The following is a 17133-nucleotide window of genomic DNA, read 5'->3' on the forward strand; positions in this document are numbered from 1 at the left end:
AGGGGTGAAAATTACTATTCCTACTCGAGAGAGTGCAACAGTAGGGAAAGTGTTGGATAGCGTAGGGGTAAAAATTACTATTCCAACTCCAGAGAGTGCAACAGTAGAGAAAGTGTTGGATAGCGTAGGGGTAAAAATTACTATTCCCACTCCAGAGAGTGCAACATTAGGGAAAGTGTTGGATAGCGTAGGGGTAAAAATTACTATTCCAACTCTAGAGAGTGCAACACTAGGGAAAGTGTTGGATAGCGTAGGGGTAAAAAATACTATTCCCACTCCAGAGAGTGCAACAGTAGGGAAAGTGTTGGATAGCGTAGGGGTAAAAATTACTATTCCAACTCCAGAGAGTGCAACAGTAGGGAAAGTGTTGAATAGCGAAGGTGTAAAAATTACTATTCCCACTCCAGAGAGTGCAACAGTAGGGAAAGTGTTGGATAGCGTAGGGGTAAAAATTACTATTCCAACTCCAATGTGTAGGAGAGTAGGGTCTGCTTTCTATGTTCACCCCCACTTTTTGCTTTTGCTTTACTGGTTTTCGACTTAGATGTGGCTGTGGGCCTGCTAATCAGACCCACAGCCCTGCTGTTCTCTCTCTATACTATGTACTTTAGGTGCATAACCCATTTGGATAGGATCACCTTATTGGCCCCTGTACAGTGTACCTTAGGTACCCAGGGCATAGGTGTATCCTAGGCCTACCAGGGGCTGCAGCATGTATTATGCCACCCCTGGCCTGGCCTTCCATTATGACACAACTGGCTGATCTTAGTAACATCAATATTAGTAACATCGATATATTTGATATCGATATTACTAACTTCGATATTACTAACATCGATATAAAAATACTTACCTTAGGGTCGATATTCTGTCCATAGATATTATTGACATCGATATTCTGTCCCTTCGATATTTAAAACTCGATATTAGTGAAGGTCGAAATTTTATTTTCGATATTTTGACTGCTTACCGAGGTAAAGGTCTCTGCCATTGTAACAATGGGGTGGCGAAAAACGCTACAGGCAGGAAGAAGTCAGCTGCGTAAACAGGAAATATAGATAACACAAGAAATATGTGGACTTAACGAACATTAAAGGAGACAAAGGGAAGATGGGAAACTGAAAAAAACAGAATGATGATTGACACTAGATGGGACTAGTTACAATAAGGAATAAAAACATAACCAACAGCATCAGGGACGACTTCTGTGGCCATGTCATAACCAGTTACATCGCCTGCTTCTTGAGCCCCAGCTGGGCTGGTGCTTACGGCCTTTCTCCTCTTGCCCGATTTGGCTTGGTTCTTCTGAGGAAAGGAATGATATAGCACAGTGGTTCTTAACCTTTAGACTTCTGTGGACCCCCACTTACGGCCTGATTGTGACTTTGGTGGTATGGGCGCAGGGCCCTGCTCCCACACCTCCAAAGCCCACCGCCGCCTCCCAGATTCCGAGTTTTATCGTTGTCTGGCGGGCGGTCGTTTATTGATCCTACATCGATGCCTATGAAAAATGCACTGCAGTGAGAGCGCCAAAGCCCGTTTCTGCACGGCATGGACTCTGCAGTCCATGCTGTGCAGGAAAGGGGGTGCATGCACACGGGGACACAACATGTGCCCCCCTACATGCATCCCCATTGCCTAAAGTACCAGGAGGCCCTGTAGGCCCCCCTTAGTTCCCTCAACCAGCCTTTTCATGGTGGGCCGACTGTAATGAAAAGGCTGGCAGTGAGGAAACTTGTAATATGCTTGGCGGTGCTGCAGCAGCATCCTCAGCATATTACTGCTGCAACACTGCTGGGAAATGGCGGTTGCAACAGGCCTGCACCGGTCCAACCCCCAAACGGTAGCCGCCACACCACCGTGGGTTTGGTGGTCCTATGGACCGCCAAACTTGTAATCATCCCCTTAATTATTACTCCCCCACTGAATCATTATTGGAACCTGGGAACCCCAGCTTAAGCAATGTCAATGATTTGTACCGCAAAACAATACACAAAACTATAGAAACAAGCATTCATCAAACTAATACATAAATGATTAAATATTTAATTTGATTTATAAATGAATATATAAAAATGTAATTTTAATCGAAACATTGGAGCTTTTCTAAATTCAATAAATATCACCCATATTCCATACTATGTTCAGCTTGATGTACTTGTTCTGCTCCCACAAATCAATCTCAAGAAACCAATTTTTAGCCTCCAATTTGAAATTCCTTTACATTTACAGAATCTTTTAAATTTTTCAGCTGTACATTTTGCTTCTTTATGTATATACATGTTATTAATCTTTTAATATTATTTAATTTTCTAAGCAGTTGCGGACCCCTTGAGTGTGCATCACGGACCCTCGGGGGTCCCCAGTACATAGGTTAAGAACCACTGAGCAGACAATGATTAGTAGTAGTCTCTACAGAGGGGCATTCAAATATTATACTGTCTGGCTAACCAATCCTATTCCTTCCTTAAAATTCCTCACTAAATCATTTCTCTTTCCTACACATTGTTTGCTTCCTGCAGTTATATTGCCTCTTCACTCACTTCACTAAATGTTTCTGCTGATGGCAAAATCAGCCTCCCTTCGCGTTCTGCACCTCAACGGAGATGAAATCTGTATTTGAAAGAGACACGTTAGTGATAGATTCCTTACCTTAGAATATTCCCCAGGCGTCAGACTGGATCCGCAAAGTTTTGCTAGCAGTACCAATGCGCGTCAGTAGGTGGCGTTGTGCGGCTCCGCGTCCGTCGCTGGTGTCGTTAGCGCCGAAATGACATCACGGAGACACCCATGCGCGCTGACATCAGTTCTTTCTTTTTCCGCGCCAGCAAGCGCAGATCTGGGTAGAGCACATACCTTAGTCACTTTTGACTACCCTTTTTTGAGACTTTTTGTCTCCTTTTCTCCTTGCTGCACGTAGGGATGCCTGGATTTAAGTCTTGTGGGGCCTGGCATCGCAATATGTCGGTTGCAGACCCCCACGATGTTTGCCTCTACTGCCTGGAGACCGACCACGACTCCCGGTCCTGCCGGGACTGTCGGGCCATGGCCCGAAGGCCTTGAGGGAACGGCGCCGGAAGCTTCTGGAGGTCCGGCACTTGTCCCAGCGCCGTTCCAGGTCCCGAGACCGTTCCCGAGAACGCTCGCGGGGCCGCAGTCGTCGCTCCTTGGGCTCCAAGTCTTCACCCTCGGATTCGGGTAAGCGACGACATAAAAAGAAGTCGAAGAAGCGAGTTCGCTCTCCGACGTCCCCCCGTCGGTCCTCGGATGCCAACGAGGGGGACGGGGGTTCTGCCCCTGCGGCTCCTTTGGAGCCTGGGAGTCCCGCGGCCTACCCGCCTTACCCGAGTCCGTCGGCAACTCCTGAACAGGTACAAGACTTTCTTGCTACCTTGGACCGCCGTTTTAGGCCTTGGGCTCCCGCCGGTGTGCCTTCGGGCCCCATGGTCCCGTGTCCCGATCCTGTGGAGCCGCCGGCGCCTCCGGCGGATCCAGCTTCAGCGCCACAGGATCCTGCGCCGTTGGCTCTGGCCCCGACGCCACAGGTCCAGCGCTGCCGGCTCCGGCCCCGGCATCACCCTCGGCTCCGGCGCCGCAGTGGGTGCCGTTTGTCCCGCCCTTGCCCCGGTTCCAGGACCATTTTGTTCCTACCTGGGATCCACATTGGGACACGGTGCCGGCTCGGCCCTGGTCGGCGTCGTTCCCAGTGCCGTTTCCGACGCCGTATATTCCTTCTCCGGCTCCAGCTCGGCCGCCGCGGTCTGTTCCCCATGCAAGAGGTGGAGGACGACTGGGAGGGGTCCGAGGACCCTCTTGCCCGTCAGTGTGACTCCGAGCAGGACGGTTTGGACGACTTGGAGGACGCCGGCGACCTCGACGTCTCTTCTGACCCGTGGGTTTGCCTCTTCCCTGCCTACCATGGAGGAGGGCGCCTCCTTCACGATGGTGCTCCGTCGCGCAGCAGAGGTACTCAACCTTGTTCTTCCTACGGTGGCCCTCAAAACTAATCTCCTTACTGAGGTGCTCCAGACGGCGTCCACTTCGTCGGAGCCCCTGCTCCCCTTTAACAACGCCCTCACTGATGTCTTGTTGGGCACTTGGTCGCGGCCAGCCACAGGGGCCCCTGTGGATGATAATGTCCCAGCGTCTCCGCCCGGCGCCGGGTGACCCCGCTTTTCTGACCACTCATCCTACACCTGAGAGCCTGGTCATCCAAGCCTCGACGTCACAGAGTGCTTTTCCTACGGCCCCGCCGGATAAGGACTCTAAAAAGCTGGGGCAGTTCAGTAAGAGGTTATTCTCTTCGGCCAGGTTGGGGCTGCGGTCAGTGAATACCGCTTGCTTATTAGGCCGCTATTTCCACGCGGTGTGGAATTCAGTTGCGCAGGTGTTGCCTCAGTGTCCTGAGGAGATACACGCTGTGCTGTCCCAAGCTGTTTCTGAGGGTAAAGATGCGGCAAGTTCGCCTTCCGGTGTGGTTTGGACAACGCGGACTCACTGGGTAGGGCGAATTCTACAACTGTGGCTCCTCATCGCCACGCCTGGTTGCAATCTACCGGGTTCTCGTCCGATGTCCAGAGTTCGCTCGTGGACATGCCCTTTGATGGCACTTAACTGTTTGACGATAAGGCCGACAGTGCACTGGAGCGTTTTAAGGACTCGCGGGCCTGCCAAGTCCTTGGGTCTTTCTGCTAAGAGCCCGGCCACTCATGGTTTTCGTTCCTTTCATGGCCACGTCATGGGCACCCAGGCACGTTCCTTCAGCAAGCCTGTGCAGAACCAGCCTCAGCGCGGCTTCTGCTTTCGCAGGTGCGGGTCTGGAAATCAGCATGGGGGTCAGTCCACCTCCGCCCCGCTGCTTCTACCTCCAAACCTTCCTAATCCGAGCTTTATGGCGCACCCCACGCCGGTGGGTGGCAGGATCCGCCACCACCTCCCCCACTGGCGCGATATCACATCAGACAAGTGGGTGTTGCAGATCATCTGCAGGGGTTACTCCCTGCCCTTTCAGTCCTCCAGCCATGCCACCTCGGTGCCACCGCATGTCGGGGGATCACTTGGTACTTCTCCAGCAGGAAGTCACGGCCCTCTTGGCCAAGGGGGCCATCGAGTGCGTTCCCGGGCCTAAAGTAGGGAGTGGTTGTTATTCCCACTACTTTCTGGTACCCAAGAAGGACAAAGGGGGCCTGCGCCTCATCTTGGACCTCCGGAACGTCAACCCCTTCCTCTGGAAGGAGAAGCTCAAAATGCTGACTCTGGCTCAGGTCTTGGCTGCCCTCGACCCTGGAGACTGGATGGTAGCGTTGGACTTGCAGGACGCATATTTTCACATCCCCGTCCTGTCGGCCCACCGGCGTTACCGGCGGTTCACGGTAGGCCGGTGCATTTTCAGTTTGCCGTGCTTCCCTTCGGCCTTACCAGCGCCCCTCTGGTGTTCACGAAAGTGATGGCGGTGGTCGCAGCTCATCTGCGCAGGTCAGGGGTGTAAGTCTTCCCCTACCTCGACGACTGGTTGTTGAAGGCGGGCTCGCCCCAGGCAGTCGTCTCCCACCTCCAGACTATGGCCAACCTCCTGCATTTGCTGAGGTTCTCCATCAACATGCCGAAGTCGAAACTGAGTACCTCTCAAAAGCTCCCCTTCATCGGAGCGGTTCTGGATTCAACGCAGTTTCGGGTCTATGCTTCCGAATAGCAAATCCGGGATATTCAGGCTATGATTCCGATCTTTCAGCCTCTCTCCCGGGTTTCAGTCAGGGTGACCCTCCGGCTCCTGGGCCTGATGGCCTCCTGCATCCTGCTCGTGCAAAATGCCAGAAGGCATATGCAGGCTCTGCAGTGGGACCTGAAGTTCCAGTGGGCACAGCATCAGGGCAACCTGTCCGATCAAGTCCAGATCTCGGAGGACACTGCACGACAGTGATGTCATCAGTGATGCCACTGACCATGTCATGAGTGATGTAATATGTGACATCATCAGCAGTGCATTGCGGGGGCGCGAGTTATAGTTAGCTGAACTAACTATAATGGGGGAATTTCTAGGGTTTTGTATGAGGGAAATGTCCAGCTAACTATAACGCCATAACGCCCCTGAAACCTATGGTTTTTTCAGTGTTTCAGTGAATATATATATATATATATATATATATATATATATATATATATATATCTACTGGCGGTCGCCAGTAGATAGTTATAGTTACAACCTATTTTCCATAGGAAATCTCAAAATTCTATTTTGAATAACTTTGGCGCCAGTTGACGAATCCTCGCGAAATTTTCAAAACAAATGGGGCGCTCCATTCAGCTCCTACCCTGAAAGTCTCGGGGTGATTCGTCAAGCGGGGGCCGAGAAAAAGGGGGGGTCCCAAAACGCGTTTTCCCCATGCATTTTTCCATAGGACCTTTAGTCGCAGCTACAGCCCGAACGGCTGAACAGAATTACGTGAAATTTGGCAGAGAGGTAGCCATAGGGTCAAGGAAGTGCCTTTTGAAGGTCTCGTGTAAATCTGTTCAGTATTTCCTGAGAAAATAGCATTTAAAACCATATCAATATCTATACGCGCGCACTGTGCGCGCACCCTTAGGTGCGCGAGCGCAATTCTGATTGGTTGTTAGATGTCGGTAAACATTCAAATCGGTCGAAACCAGGAAGTGTCGGTTGCCATTTTGTCTCTCGCAGTCTGAGGGGGTGAAAAACAAAGGTGGAGAACGTGAAAAGGGGGCAGGGTGGACAGTTCCTGACCCCCTAGCCTTTGTCAGGGGGTCCCAGGAGGACCCCCAAGGGCAAAAAAAAGATTTATTTTTTCTTCGAAAAATCGCGGAGTGCGCGCACCCTGCGCGCACGGTGAAAAAACGGCAAAAATTCCGCGAAGTTCGCGAAGCGCGCGCACGGTGCGCGCAAGCTGAAAATTCCATTAAAAAAAATACATACATAAATTAGCATTTAAAAAACCATTGAAATTCACTGAAAAAACCATAGGTTTCACACACGTTATAGTTACGAATTAGCATTTAAAAAACCTTGCAAATTCACTTAAAAAACCATAGGTTTCACACATGTTATAGTTACCTGGACATTTCACTCGTAAAAAACCAATGAAATTTCCCCGTTATAGTTAGTGCAGGCAACTATAACTCACGCGACCGCAATCCTCTGCTGATGACGTCAGATATTACATCACTGATGACATATGTGTCTTTCTGAAAAATAAATATTTGTAATATATGTATAGCTAAAAATTAATGGAAGAAGACATGGGTAAATAAGTGTCTAAATACAGTGATGTAATATCTGACGTCATCAGCAGAGGATTGCGGTCGCGTGAGTTATAGTTGCCTGCACTAACTATAACGGGGAAATTTCATTGTTTTTTTACGAGTGAAATGTCCAGGTAACTATAACATGTGTGAAACCTATGGTTTTTTAAGTGAATATATATATATATATATATATATATATATATATATATATATTATCTACTGGCGGTCGCCAGTAGATAGTTATAGTTAGGACCGTGTTTCCATAGGAAATCCGCAACATTCTATTTGGAATAACTTTGGCGCCGATTGACGAATCCTCGCGAAATTCTCAAAATAGGTGGGGCGCTCCGCTCCGCTCCTACCCTGGAAGTCTCGGGGGGATTCGTCAAGCGGGGGCTGAGAAAAAGGGGGGGTCCCAAAACGCGTTTTCCCCATGCATTTTTTTTATATAGGACTTTTAGTCCGAGCTACAGCCCGAACGGCTGAACAGAATTACTTGAAATTTGGCAGAGAGGTAGCCCTCAGGTCAGGGATGTGCCTTTTGAAGGTCTCGTGTAAATCTGTTCAGTATTTCCTGAGAAAATAGCATTTAAATCAATATATATATCTATGGGCGCGCTCCGAGCGCGTACCGTAAGCTTACCGTACGCGCACGCCGCCGTGCACGAGCGCGATTCTGATTGGTTGTTAGATCTCAGTAAACATTCGAATCGGTTGAAACCAGGAAGTGTCGGCCGCCATTTTGTCTCTCGCAGTCTGAGGGGGTGAAAAACAAAGGTGGAGAATGTGAAAAGGGGGCAGGGTGGACAGTTCCTGACCCCCTAGCCTTTGTCAGGGGGTCCCAGAAGGACCCCCAAGGGCAAAAATTAATTTTATTTTTTTTTCGAAAAATCGCCGAATGCGCGTAGCGTACGCGCACGGCGTAAACAGAGAAATTCCGCGAGGAAAAATTCCGCGAACTTCGCGTAACTATTCCGCGATTACGCGTACCGTGCGCGCACGGCAAAACATATTTTTCAAAAAGGAAAACTTAAAAAAAAATAAAAAAAATTGTGAGGTAAGGTTGGCTCTTAAAAGAGCCGTTGGGTTAATACAGGGATGGAGGAAAGAAAGAATGGGAATATTATGAGCGTCTACAAACGTGCTGGTCTATCTTATTGTTAATAAGGGAAACACTGGTCTCCCCAAAAACAATAAGACCACAACACGTTGTACACCTCATTGAAACCCTCCGAAATCGAGGGTTAATGTCCAGAGGAGCAGAAGAAGGTGATGCTCCCACCTCAGAGGAAGGGCTCAGCTGAGCTGCCGATGATGTACTCGGCTGAGCTTCTGAGGTTGGGCTCCGGTCACTTACTGAAGAGTTTTCTTCAGTATGTCGAGCAAAGGTCCTGGGATGTTTATCCCTAAGGTGTCTCTTCATAGAGTGATTTCCAAAGGAATACTTCTTCCTTGGATCTCCTCTAGATAAAACACGGTCACAAAGTGTGCAAGTGACCAATGGAGCATTGACCTTTTTCTGCCCCTCTGGAAAAGTAAAATACTCCCACACAAAAGAATCCTTTTGTTTCTTCCTTCTCTGTCTGATGATGGTGCTGCTAGGCTCACTCTCAGAAGAGGTCTGCTGCTCTGCCATTGTATCTCAATGTCAATTCAGCTCCTTCTCCTAGGGGATCTCAAGCAGTAATGAGGGGAATGGGTGTGGTGTGGGAAGTTTCTGGAACTGAAAGTAGTTTCAACCAATGAAAAGTGTTCTTTGTGGATCACATGACCTACCGTGCGCGCTCCGTAAGCTTATGGTACGCGCTCGTAAACAAGTACGCATGCGCAAACGTGACGCTTACAGAGTGCTTACGGAGCGCGTACGTAAGACGCACTCGCGCATTACACGCCTCTGCGTAACCGCGACGTTGCTTCCGCACAACGCGCATGCGTGTACACGTACGTCACGTACGTATCACGTAAGCGCTCTGTACTTATGACGTACGGAGCGCGTAGCGTCAGCTTACCGTACGCGCATCGTATCACGTAAGCGCACCGTACTTATGACGTACGGAGCGCGTAGCATAAAAAAAAAAATTAACCATTCCATAATGCAGGATATAGTACATATATTATTTTATACATAGGTGTACCAAAAATCTCAAAGAAAAATTTGCATTTAAAAAACCGTACAAATTCACTGAAACAACCATAGGTTTCACACACATTATAGTTAGGAATTAGCATTTAAAAAACCTTGAAAATTCACTGAAAAAACCATAGGTTTCACACATGTTATAGTTAGCTGGACATTTCACTCATAAAAAACCAATGAAATTCCCCCGTTATAGTTAGTGCAGGCAACTATAACTCACGCGACATGTTGGTAATTTACTAAGGTGAGGCCTTTAGACTATTACTCTACGGGACAGTCTTCGTCGACGACGTCGTTGACGGTGATCGCAGCGTCCACGGCAGCTTGGACGTCGACGATGTCTTTTTGATTTTCAGCGTCGACGAGACAGACCTACCGTCCATCGATGATGGAGTTGTTGTCGTCGATGTTGATAGGGAATGAGACGCGACAGAAGTGGAAACTGTCGCCGTCATGATGGAGATTTCCTCGTTGTAGAAGCCACCGTCGACGAGGCCATCGTCAACGGGGTGGAAGAAGGCTTTTTGAAGGCATGGAGAACTTCCTGAGGAGAAACCTTCTCTGCAAGAGCCTTATGAAGGACCTCTGAAGACTTTTTATGCGCCTTCTTTTGAGGTGACTGCGACGAAGGGCATGGAGAAGCCACCCTTGGTCTTTTCTGAGAAGACTGTGAAGAGATGGATGACCCCTCACTTTCCTCAGAAGACAATACTGAGTCTTTGTCTTTAAGCCTCTGCAGCCAAATTAAGAGGCGCCCCTCACGATCTTTAAGGGTCTTGGAGGAAAAGGTACGACATACCTTACAATCCTTTGAAGAGTGGTTCGGATAAAGGCAGTAGAGACAGTCTTTGTGCTGATCGTCCACATGAAGTCTCTTTTTACCACAGGAAGCACAAGACCTGAAAAGGCCCTTCTTCGGAGTATCTGCCATGGGGAACTGAAGATCTTCACCCAGAAAATGGAAAGTCGAAGCAAGAAACACTGGTAATCCAGAAACAAGGAATGCTGTGCAGAGCTCAGTGGAGACTCCCTTAGCACTTCGTGCGGTAGAAAATCTGAGGGACTAGAGCTCCTTCCAGGAAGGTTCTAGAGGGTGGTGATAGCTGATTGGCTACTCTCCAAAGTTTGGTCCTTTTTTACAAAAGGATGTGGATATGTTACTAAGGTGAGGCCTTTGGCCTATTACTCTATATGTCTACTGAGACATTACTTTATTTATGCACCGGGGACTCCCATCCAGACGACGGGGAATGATTCAGGCATGTTAATCTATGAAAGATACCAATACTGGATAACCGCAGTTACAGGTAAGTAACGCGTTCCTTAGGCTTCTTAAGCAAAGTTCCTGAAATTGCAACATTATGCCATTTTGTGTAATAACTTGCCATTCAGATTTGTGGTATGGGAACAACAGAATGTAAGCGACTGTTGTTCACTCTGCTTTTGTTTAATTGCGTCATCCTGCCTCAAACTTGACGTGCAAATCCATTTCATGCTAAAATATAGCACAAAATGACTGATTTGCACTTCATGTAAGTGTAATTGTACCGAAATTTGGTGTAGTTACACGAAAGCAAATTATGCGCATTTCGCACACCCCTAGTCAGGATCTGCACTCTTTAGAGTGGTGTGAAGGTAGAGTGAGTAAGCTTATACCTACAGTGCTTCGATTTCCTACACCAGTAACCCACTGAAGCCTTCAACACCTGACGGCTTCTCTTGGCTCATCATACCAAAGGTGTTGGCTCCTGAAAACCCCACAAACTTAATTAACTGATTATCAAATGCAAAGATACACATCTAGACCAAGAGCTGGAGAAGATGTACTTCTATTTCAAGTGATCGTTGTATCCTTCTGTTCTTGCTTTAGGTTGGCCCTTGATTGTCGAACTGACCCATCTGCACAGGAGAATGCATTCACAGTGCCACATTCCGAGAATAAATACACTTTGGACACATTTGCTGAATTCTTATTGAGGATCTGCGACTCTCTCTGCATCCCACTTGTGATGGTAGGAGACACTTTAATCCCCATTGTCTTAAAGGTTATGTGTATGGTGATGCACAGAATGGTGATTTTACAGGTTTTATTACTTCGCTAGGCAAAGTATTAAGCACTGAGAGGTGTGATATTTTTCCAGTATTGGGATATCTTTCAAAGATTCACATGCCTGAATCATTCCCCGTCGCCGAGGCGGGAGTCCCACGGTAAATACAAAAGTAGTGCCAAAGGTAAATAATAGTAGACCCCAAGGAAAAGGCCTGAGGCCTAGATCTTAGCAGCCTATCTACCTCATTATGCTAAAAAGACCAAAAGTTGGTCTCAACCAATCAGCTAACAGCACCCTGTAGAACACTCTCAGCAGAGCCAGTTCTCAGATTTTCACCACACGTCGTGTGGAAGGGAGTCTCCCTGAGTGCCACTCAGTTTTTCTTCATTTCTTTCTATGACATGGGTACTCACAAACTTTCTCTCGGGGGCCAAATTTACAGTGTGGTTTCTGGCCGAGGGCCGCACTGGTGGGGGTGGGGTCAGTGGGGGCGGGGCTATAGGGGGGGGAAAAAAATCACTGCCGTTTCAAAACCTTACTAGACAATGCTGTATTTCCAAAGCAGATGTAAATACATGGAGCACATGTTTATAATGTTTTTTTATTAGCAGACAATAGCAATCTTAAGTGGGATTGCATGGCAATTTGCAGTAACCGGGTATTCAGCACATGGCCAGTGCAGCACAGGCTTCAGAGTCCCAAAAATAGATATGTTAAAGACAAACACTACGAACTTATTTTACATTTCATGTCACCGATTAGTTTTCTGTAATCGGGTACCAAGTTGGAACCGGCAAGCCTTAAAAGCTGCTCCAGATGTATGTCTGTAAGTTTATTTCTGAGTTTGCTCTTCAATAGTCCCATTGTGGAAAATGAACATTCGCAAGCATATTTTGACCCAAACATACAAATTACCTTCTGGGCCACTGTAAAAAGAAGAGGAAACTTGTCAGGGGGCACAATTTTCCAGAATTCTTCGGGTGCTTGCCCCAAAAAAGATGCTTCGAGGGCTGAATTGTGCTGCATGTCAATGAGCTCTATTTCTGCTTGAGCCCTTTCCATGCCAATAAGGGCAACAACGTCAAGATTTCGTGCACTCACCATCCAGGGGTTTTCAACCAGCCTGAACAGAGGGGTGAGGGCTCTGAATTGAGCAAATCGTCGTTTGATCTCCCCAGAAATTTCCTCAAGACATGCACCAAGGTCTAGGTTTGACAGAATTTCTTGTGCATCTGGAAACCTCTGCATCACAGCTAAGAGTTTGGGAAGTGGGTGAAGTCCCTATCATCCAGTTGTTCTTTGAATAGCACAAGCTTACTTTCAAAAGCATAAATACCATTCATGAGGGAGCACACAAGCTGTTGTTTACCTTGCAGGGTCAAATTAAGAGCATTAAAATGTGTGAAAATATCTGAAAGAAAATTGAGCATAATAAGCCATTTCACATCCGTTAGTTCTGGAAACGATTGGCCTCTACTGTTCACAAAGAGTTCAATTTCAGGAAGCAATGCGATGAACCGCTCCAGAACCTTCCCTTTGCTTAGCCAACGCACGTCAGTGTGCATCAAGAAGTCTGTATATTCCGCTTCAGATTCCTGCAGCATTGCTTTAAAAAGTCTATGGTTGAGAGCTTTGGCACGGATAAAATTAACAATTTTCACTGCACCTTTTAGGACATTATTCAGTTCTCCATGCTTTAATTTTCCACACAATACTTCCTGGTGAATAATGCAGTGGTAGTCTATCACAGTCTGTCCTATGAGCTTCTTTTTAAGCATAGATACAAAGCCTCTGTCATGGCCTACCATGGCAGGAGCCCCATCCGTTGTTATGCTGACAAGAGTATTCAGTGGTATGTCATTTGTTTTAAAGTAGTTGCACATGCTGTCCAGTATATCTTCTCCTCTTGTGTGTCCTTTCAGTGGTAAAAGGCACAGGAGCTCTTCTTTTGGGTGAAGTGATTGGTCCAGATACCTCACCCAAACTAATAACTGGGCATCATCGCCTATGTCTGTGGACTCATCCATGGCAATGCTGAAGAACGGCGACTCTCTCACTGCATTGATCACCTGCTCCTGGATGTTTTATCCCATTGCCTCTATTCTGCGTGCACACGTGGAATCCGATAGCTGCAATGCACCGATTTCCTTTAAAATGCTGGCCTTATTAGTGTAATTGTCAAATAAAATTTTGGCTGCTGAAAGGAAACATTGCTTCACAAGCTCTGCATCTGAGAATGGTTTTTTATGTTTGGCAAGCAAGTAGTATATTTTGAAAGACGCTTCTGTTACAGCCTCAGATTCCTTCATCTGGCAAAGGAAGATCTTCTGCTGGGAAAAAGAGCTTGCTTCAACGATGCCACTTTTGCAGATCGCAGTTTTGAGTTCAGTGGGAAGTTCGCAGTGTATCCAGAGTGCCGCGTTTTGTAGTGCCGTTCCAGGTTATACCTCTTAAGAACATTTACTTTCTCTTTGCAAAGCAAACAGGTGGCTTTTTCTTTTGGACATTCTACAAACAAGTACTCTTCTTCCCATGCTTCCTGGAAGGTCCTGTGTTCGCTCTGTATCGATCTGGGTCGTTTGCAAGGCTTGGAAACTGGACTGTAGGCCATTGCGGAGATCTCCAGCTAGTTTGTTACTATGCAACAAGTAACAAGGACCAGGAATCTGAATTTCCACCGGATGACCAATGGACCGACACTGCCCATACCGATGGACCGACACGCCACTCCACACGACAGCTGGACAGACACCACGTCACGACCGATGGACCAACACCACTTTTCGCAATAGATCTGTGAGCAACAGCAAAGTAATGTTTTGTTTAAACATTGGTTTATGCATGAAATGTGCCACTCAATAGGGATTTGAAATAAATGGCATGCACACACACGTTTATACAAGCACAAGTTCACCCATAGGTATCTTGGCGCTGAATAACAGATGTTTATTGCTACCCAACTCATTTTATCGACCTCAGATGGATGAAAGGCACGTCCCACCAGGATTTGAACCTGTGACCATGAGGTAGAACACAGGCCCCTGCTTTGAGCGCATTAGTCCACTGCGCCACCAGACCCGGCCTGCACACAGTACAAGGACACAGAGTAGAAACACATATGGAAGGAGCTAATCTGGACAGCGCTATTTGGTGTGGAGCAGCTGTCAAACTAAAGGAATCTGAAAGGCTCAGATACAATGGTCAAGCCTGTAGAGGGGGGCTGGGGAGGGGCCAGGTTTCAGGTGGGGGGTTAGTAGAGCAGGCGGAGAATCAGAGGGCGGGAATAACCAGAAGATTGGGCCAGTGGGCAAAGTCAGGTGTGGCCAGAGGGAGCAAAACATCCCAATTTTTTGTATTTGTTTGGCATTTCATTGCCCAGTTACAGCTTATTACGTTATATAATTCAACCAATGCAGTTTCTTAAATATCTCCAGCTAGCTGAAAGTAAAAACAAGGATGCAAGTCAAAGCTGCCATGACTTGAAGCCATCAAACATTCAAGGGCACGCACAAAGCTACCGTAAAACAGGATCAACCAAAGTGCACCCATCATCACTCAAGGACAATTCACGCCACAAAGAAAAGAGAGAAGTCCTATTAGTTTAAAAAAAAAACTGCGGGGAGAAGAAAAGCACCTTTTCACAAACAACTAAAATGTGACACAGCCCCTCCCAGAAATAAGAGGAAAACAAAAACTTCAGAACCTTTGGATAGAAGCGCTAACCAGCCAAAGCAAGCATTAGCAAAGCCAAAAGGTCTAGCCTTGACAAGATAACACAGCAGCAGCACACTACTATTACTGCAAGTAATGTCTGTGACACCACTCCCATTTCTCATATGTGAGTTCCTGTTTTGATCTAACATTATTACAATGGCATGTGAGACAGGCGGGGAGAAAGAGAGAGGATACTCACAGCCGGCATGCCTACCACCGTCCCACCCAGACTCAATGCTTTTCTATTGTATTGAATTCCCGGTATAGCCAGTCCTGCCCTGAGTGACACAAGTGCACCATATAAGCAGCAATAAATATTTTATTGAAACTATCTAATTTAAGGCAATGACACAATTGACACAGCAGGATTATGGCTTTCAGTTATTGAACTCTCAGAAGGTTCATAACAGGGGGAAAAAAAAGGTAAAAAACTGCTCACAGACAGTAAATTAAATCTAAGAACTGCCCACTTTAATGGTCGGGTTAATGGTAAACTGCTATTTCAGGTCAACAAGTATAAAAATATTTGATTTATAACTGAATAATGACCAAATCAACAATGCCTTTATTATAGTATTCAGCTTGCAGAGTCACTGATGCTGACACACACAAGCAGGTAGAAAGTACATTCCCGTCAGCTGTCTTAGATCAAAATGCATTTTTTTTTTAAACAGAATATTTGGTCGTGCCCTAGACGTAACGTTATTTCACTGCAGTCATTGAAATAGCAGACCTGAGAGGAGATGACATGTCCTTTAAATTCACGTGAGCTCTGCCGATGTAATATCCCACCATCTGACGCCACTTGAAATTGTACCCCAATAATATCATAAGAAGTGACGTGCCACATCTTTTGTGAACATTAGATGAGATTTTATCAAGTTCAAAATGTCACCAAGCCGTGGAAGCCACTGTCTTGCTGTGAACAGGCGGAAGGCACCGAGTCCATTAAGGGGGACTTTAAGCATACCTAGAGGCCCCGGAGAGATCACACAGAGGGCAGGGGAAAGGGGGGGCGCAGCTTCAGAGGAGGACAGCGCAGCTCATGACGAGTGATTTCTTTTTGTTCACTGTAGGAGAGTAGGGTCTGCTTTCTATGTTCACCCCCACTTTTTGCTTTTGCTTTACTGGTTTTCGACTTATATGTGGCTGTGGGCCTGCTAATCAGACCCACAGCCCTGCTGTTCTCTCTCTAAATTAATACTATGTACTTTAGGTGCATAACCCATTTGGATAGGATAACCTTATTGGCCCCTGTACAGTGTACCCTAGGTACCCAGGGCATAGGTGTACCCTAGGCCTACCAGGGGCTGCAGCATGTATTATGCCACCCCTGGCCTGGCCTTCCATTTTGACACAACTGGCTGATCACTCAGCTGGGGCAAGGTCGTGTAATCACCCCTTGCTTAGGTGTAGTATTCCTATACCTAACTTACATATAGACACATGTGTACCTATCAGTCACTCCTATGGCAGGCCTTAACAATCCTGGAGGCAGAGTGCTTGGTAACATGTGAGATGGTGCTCTAGCCTGAGCTGAGCCTGTCTGCAGCTTTCGGAACCTTGTCCTTATAGCTGTTCTATGATATAGCCTACCATATACTCTTAAAGTGCCTTATAATCTTAGACGGTTATGGTAACTATGGTTTGGCTTTATCAAAACATGTCGTGTAAGGTGTCTAACACTAGGGAATAATACCCCCATGCCATTTCTGGACATGAGAATATTATTCCCCCCTTCTAGAGGGAAAGACATGTTAAAATCATACTTCAACTGTTAGCCTCTGACCAAAGCCTCAGCATCACAAAATGGATGCTGCTGCCACGACACAAGTCTGACCTCCTGCAGCTGGGAGTGATCCCAGCCAGGGAGGCCTGGACAATAGGTTTCCTGCTTGGGGAGGTGCTAGCACCTCCCCAGACAGCCTTTAGTGTATTGGGGCAGGGTGGGCTGAAAGGAATGAGACATGC

At 47.0% G+C, this 17133-nt stretch overlaps 1 protein-coding gene across 1 annotated transcript in view; it reads left to right on the forward strand.

The window, feature by feature from the left end:
- Nucleotides 1–17133, forward strand: part of MEI1 (meiotic double-stranded break formation protein 1) — a 2222673-nt gene that overhangs the window by 909644 nt on the left and 1295896 nt on the right. Inside the window, exon 14 of the mRNA XM_085599901.1 lies at nt 11268–11409. Within this exon, the coding sequence (XP_085456027.1) occupies nt 11268–11409 (142 nt within the window). The remainder of the gene's footprint in view (nt 1–11267; nt 11410–17133) is intronic.

The sequence above is a fragment of the Triturus cristatus genome, chromosome 4_2 (assembly GCF_964204655.1).
Source record: "Triturus cristatus chromosome 4_2, aTriCri1.1, whole genome shotgun sequence".
Lineage (NCBI taxonomy): Eukaryota > Metazoa > Chordata > Amphibia > Caudata > Salamandridae > Triturus > Triturus cristatus.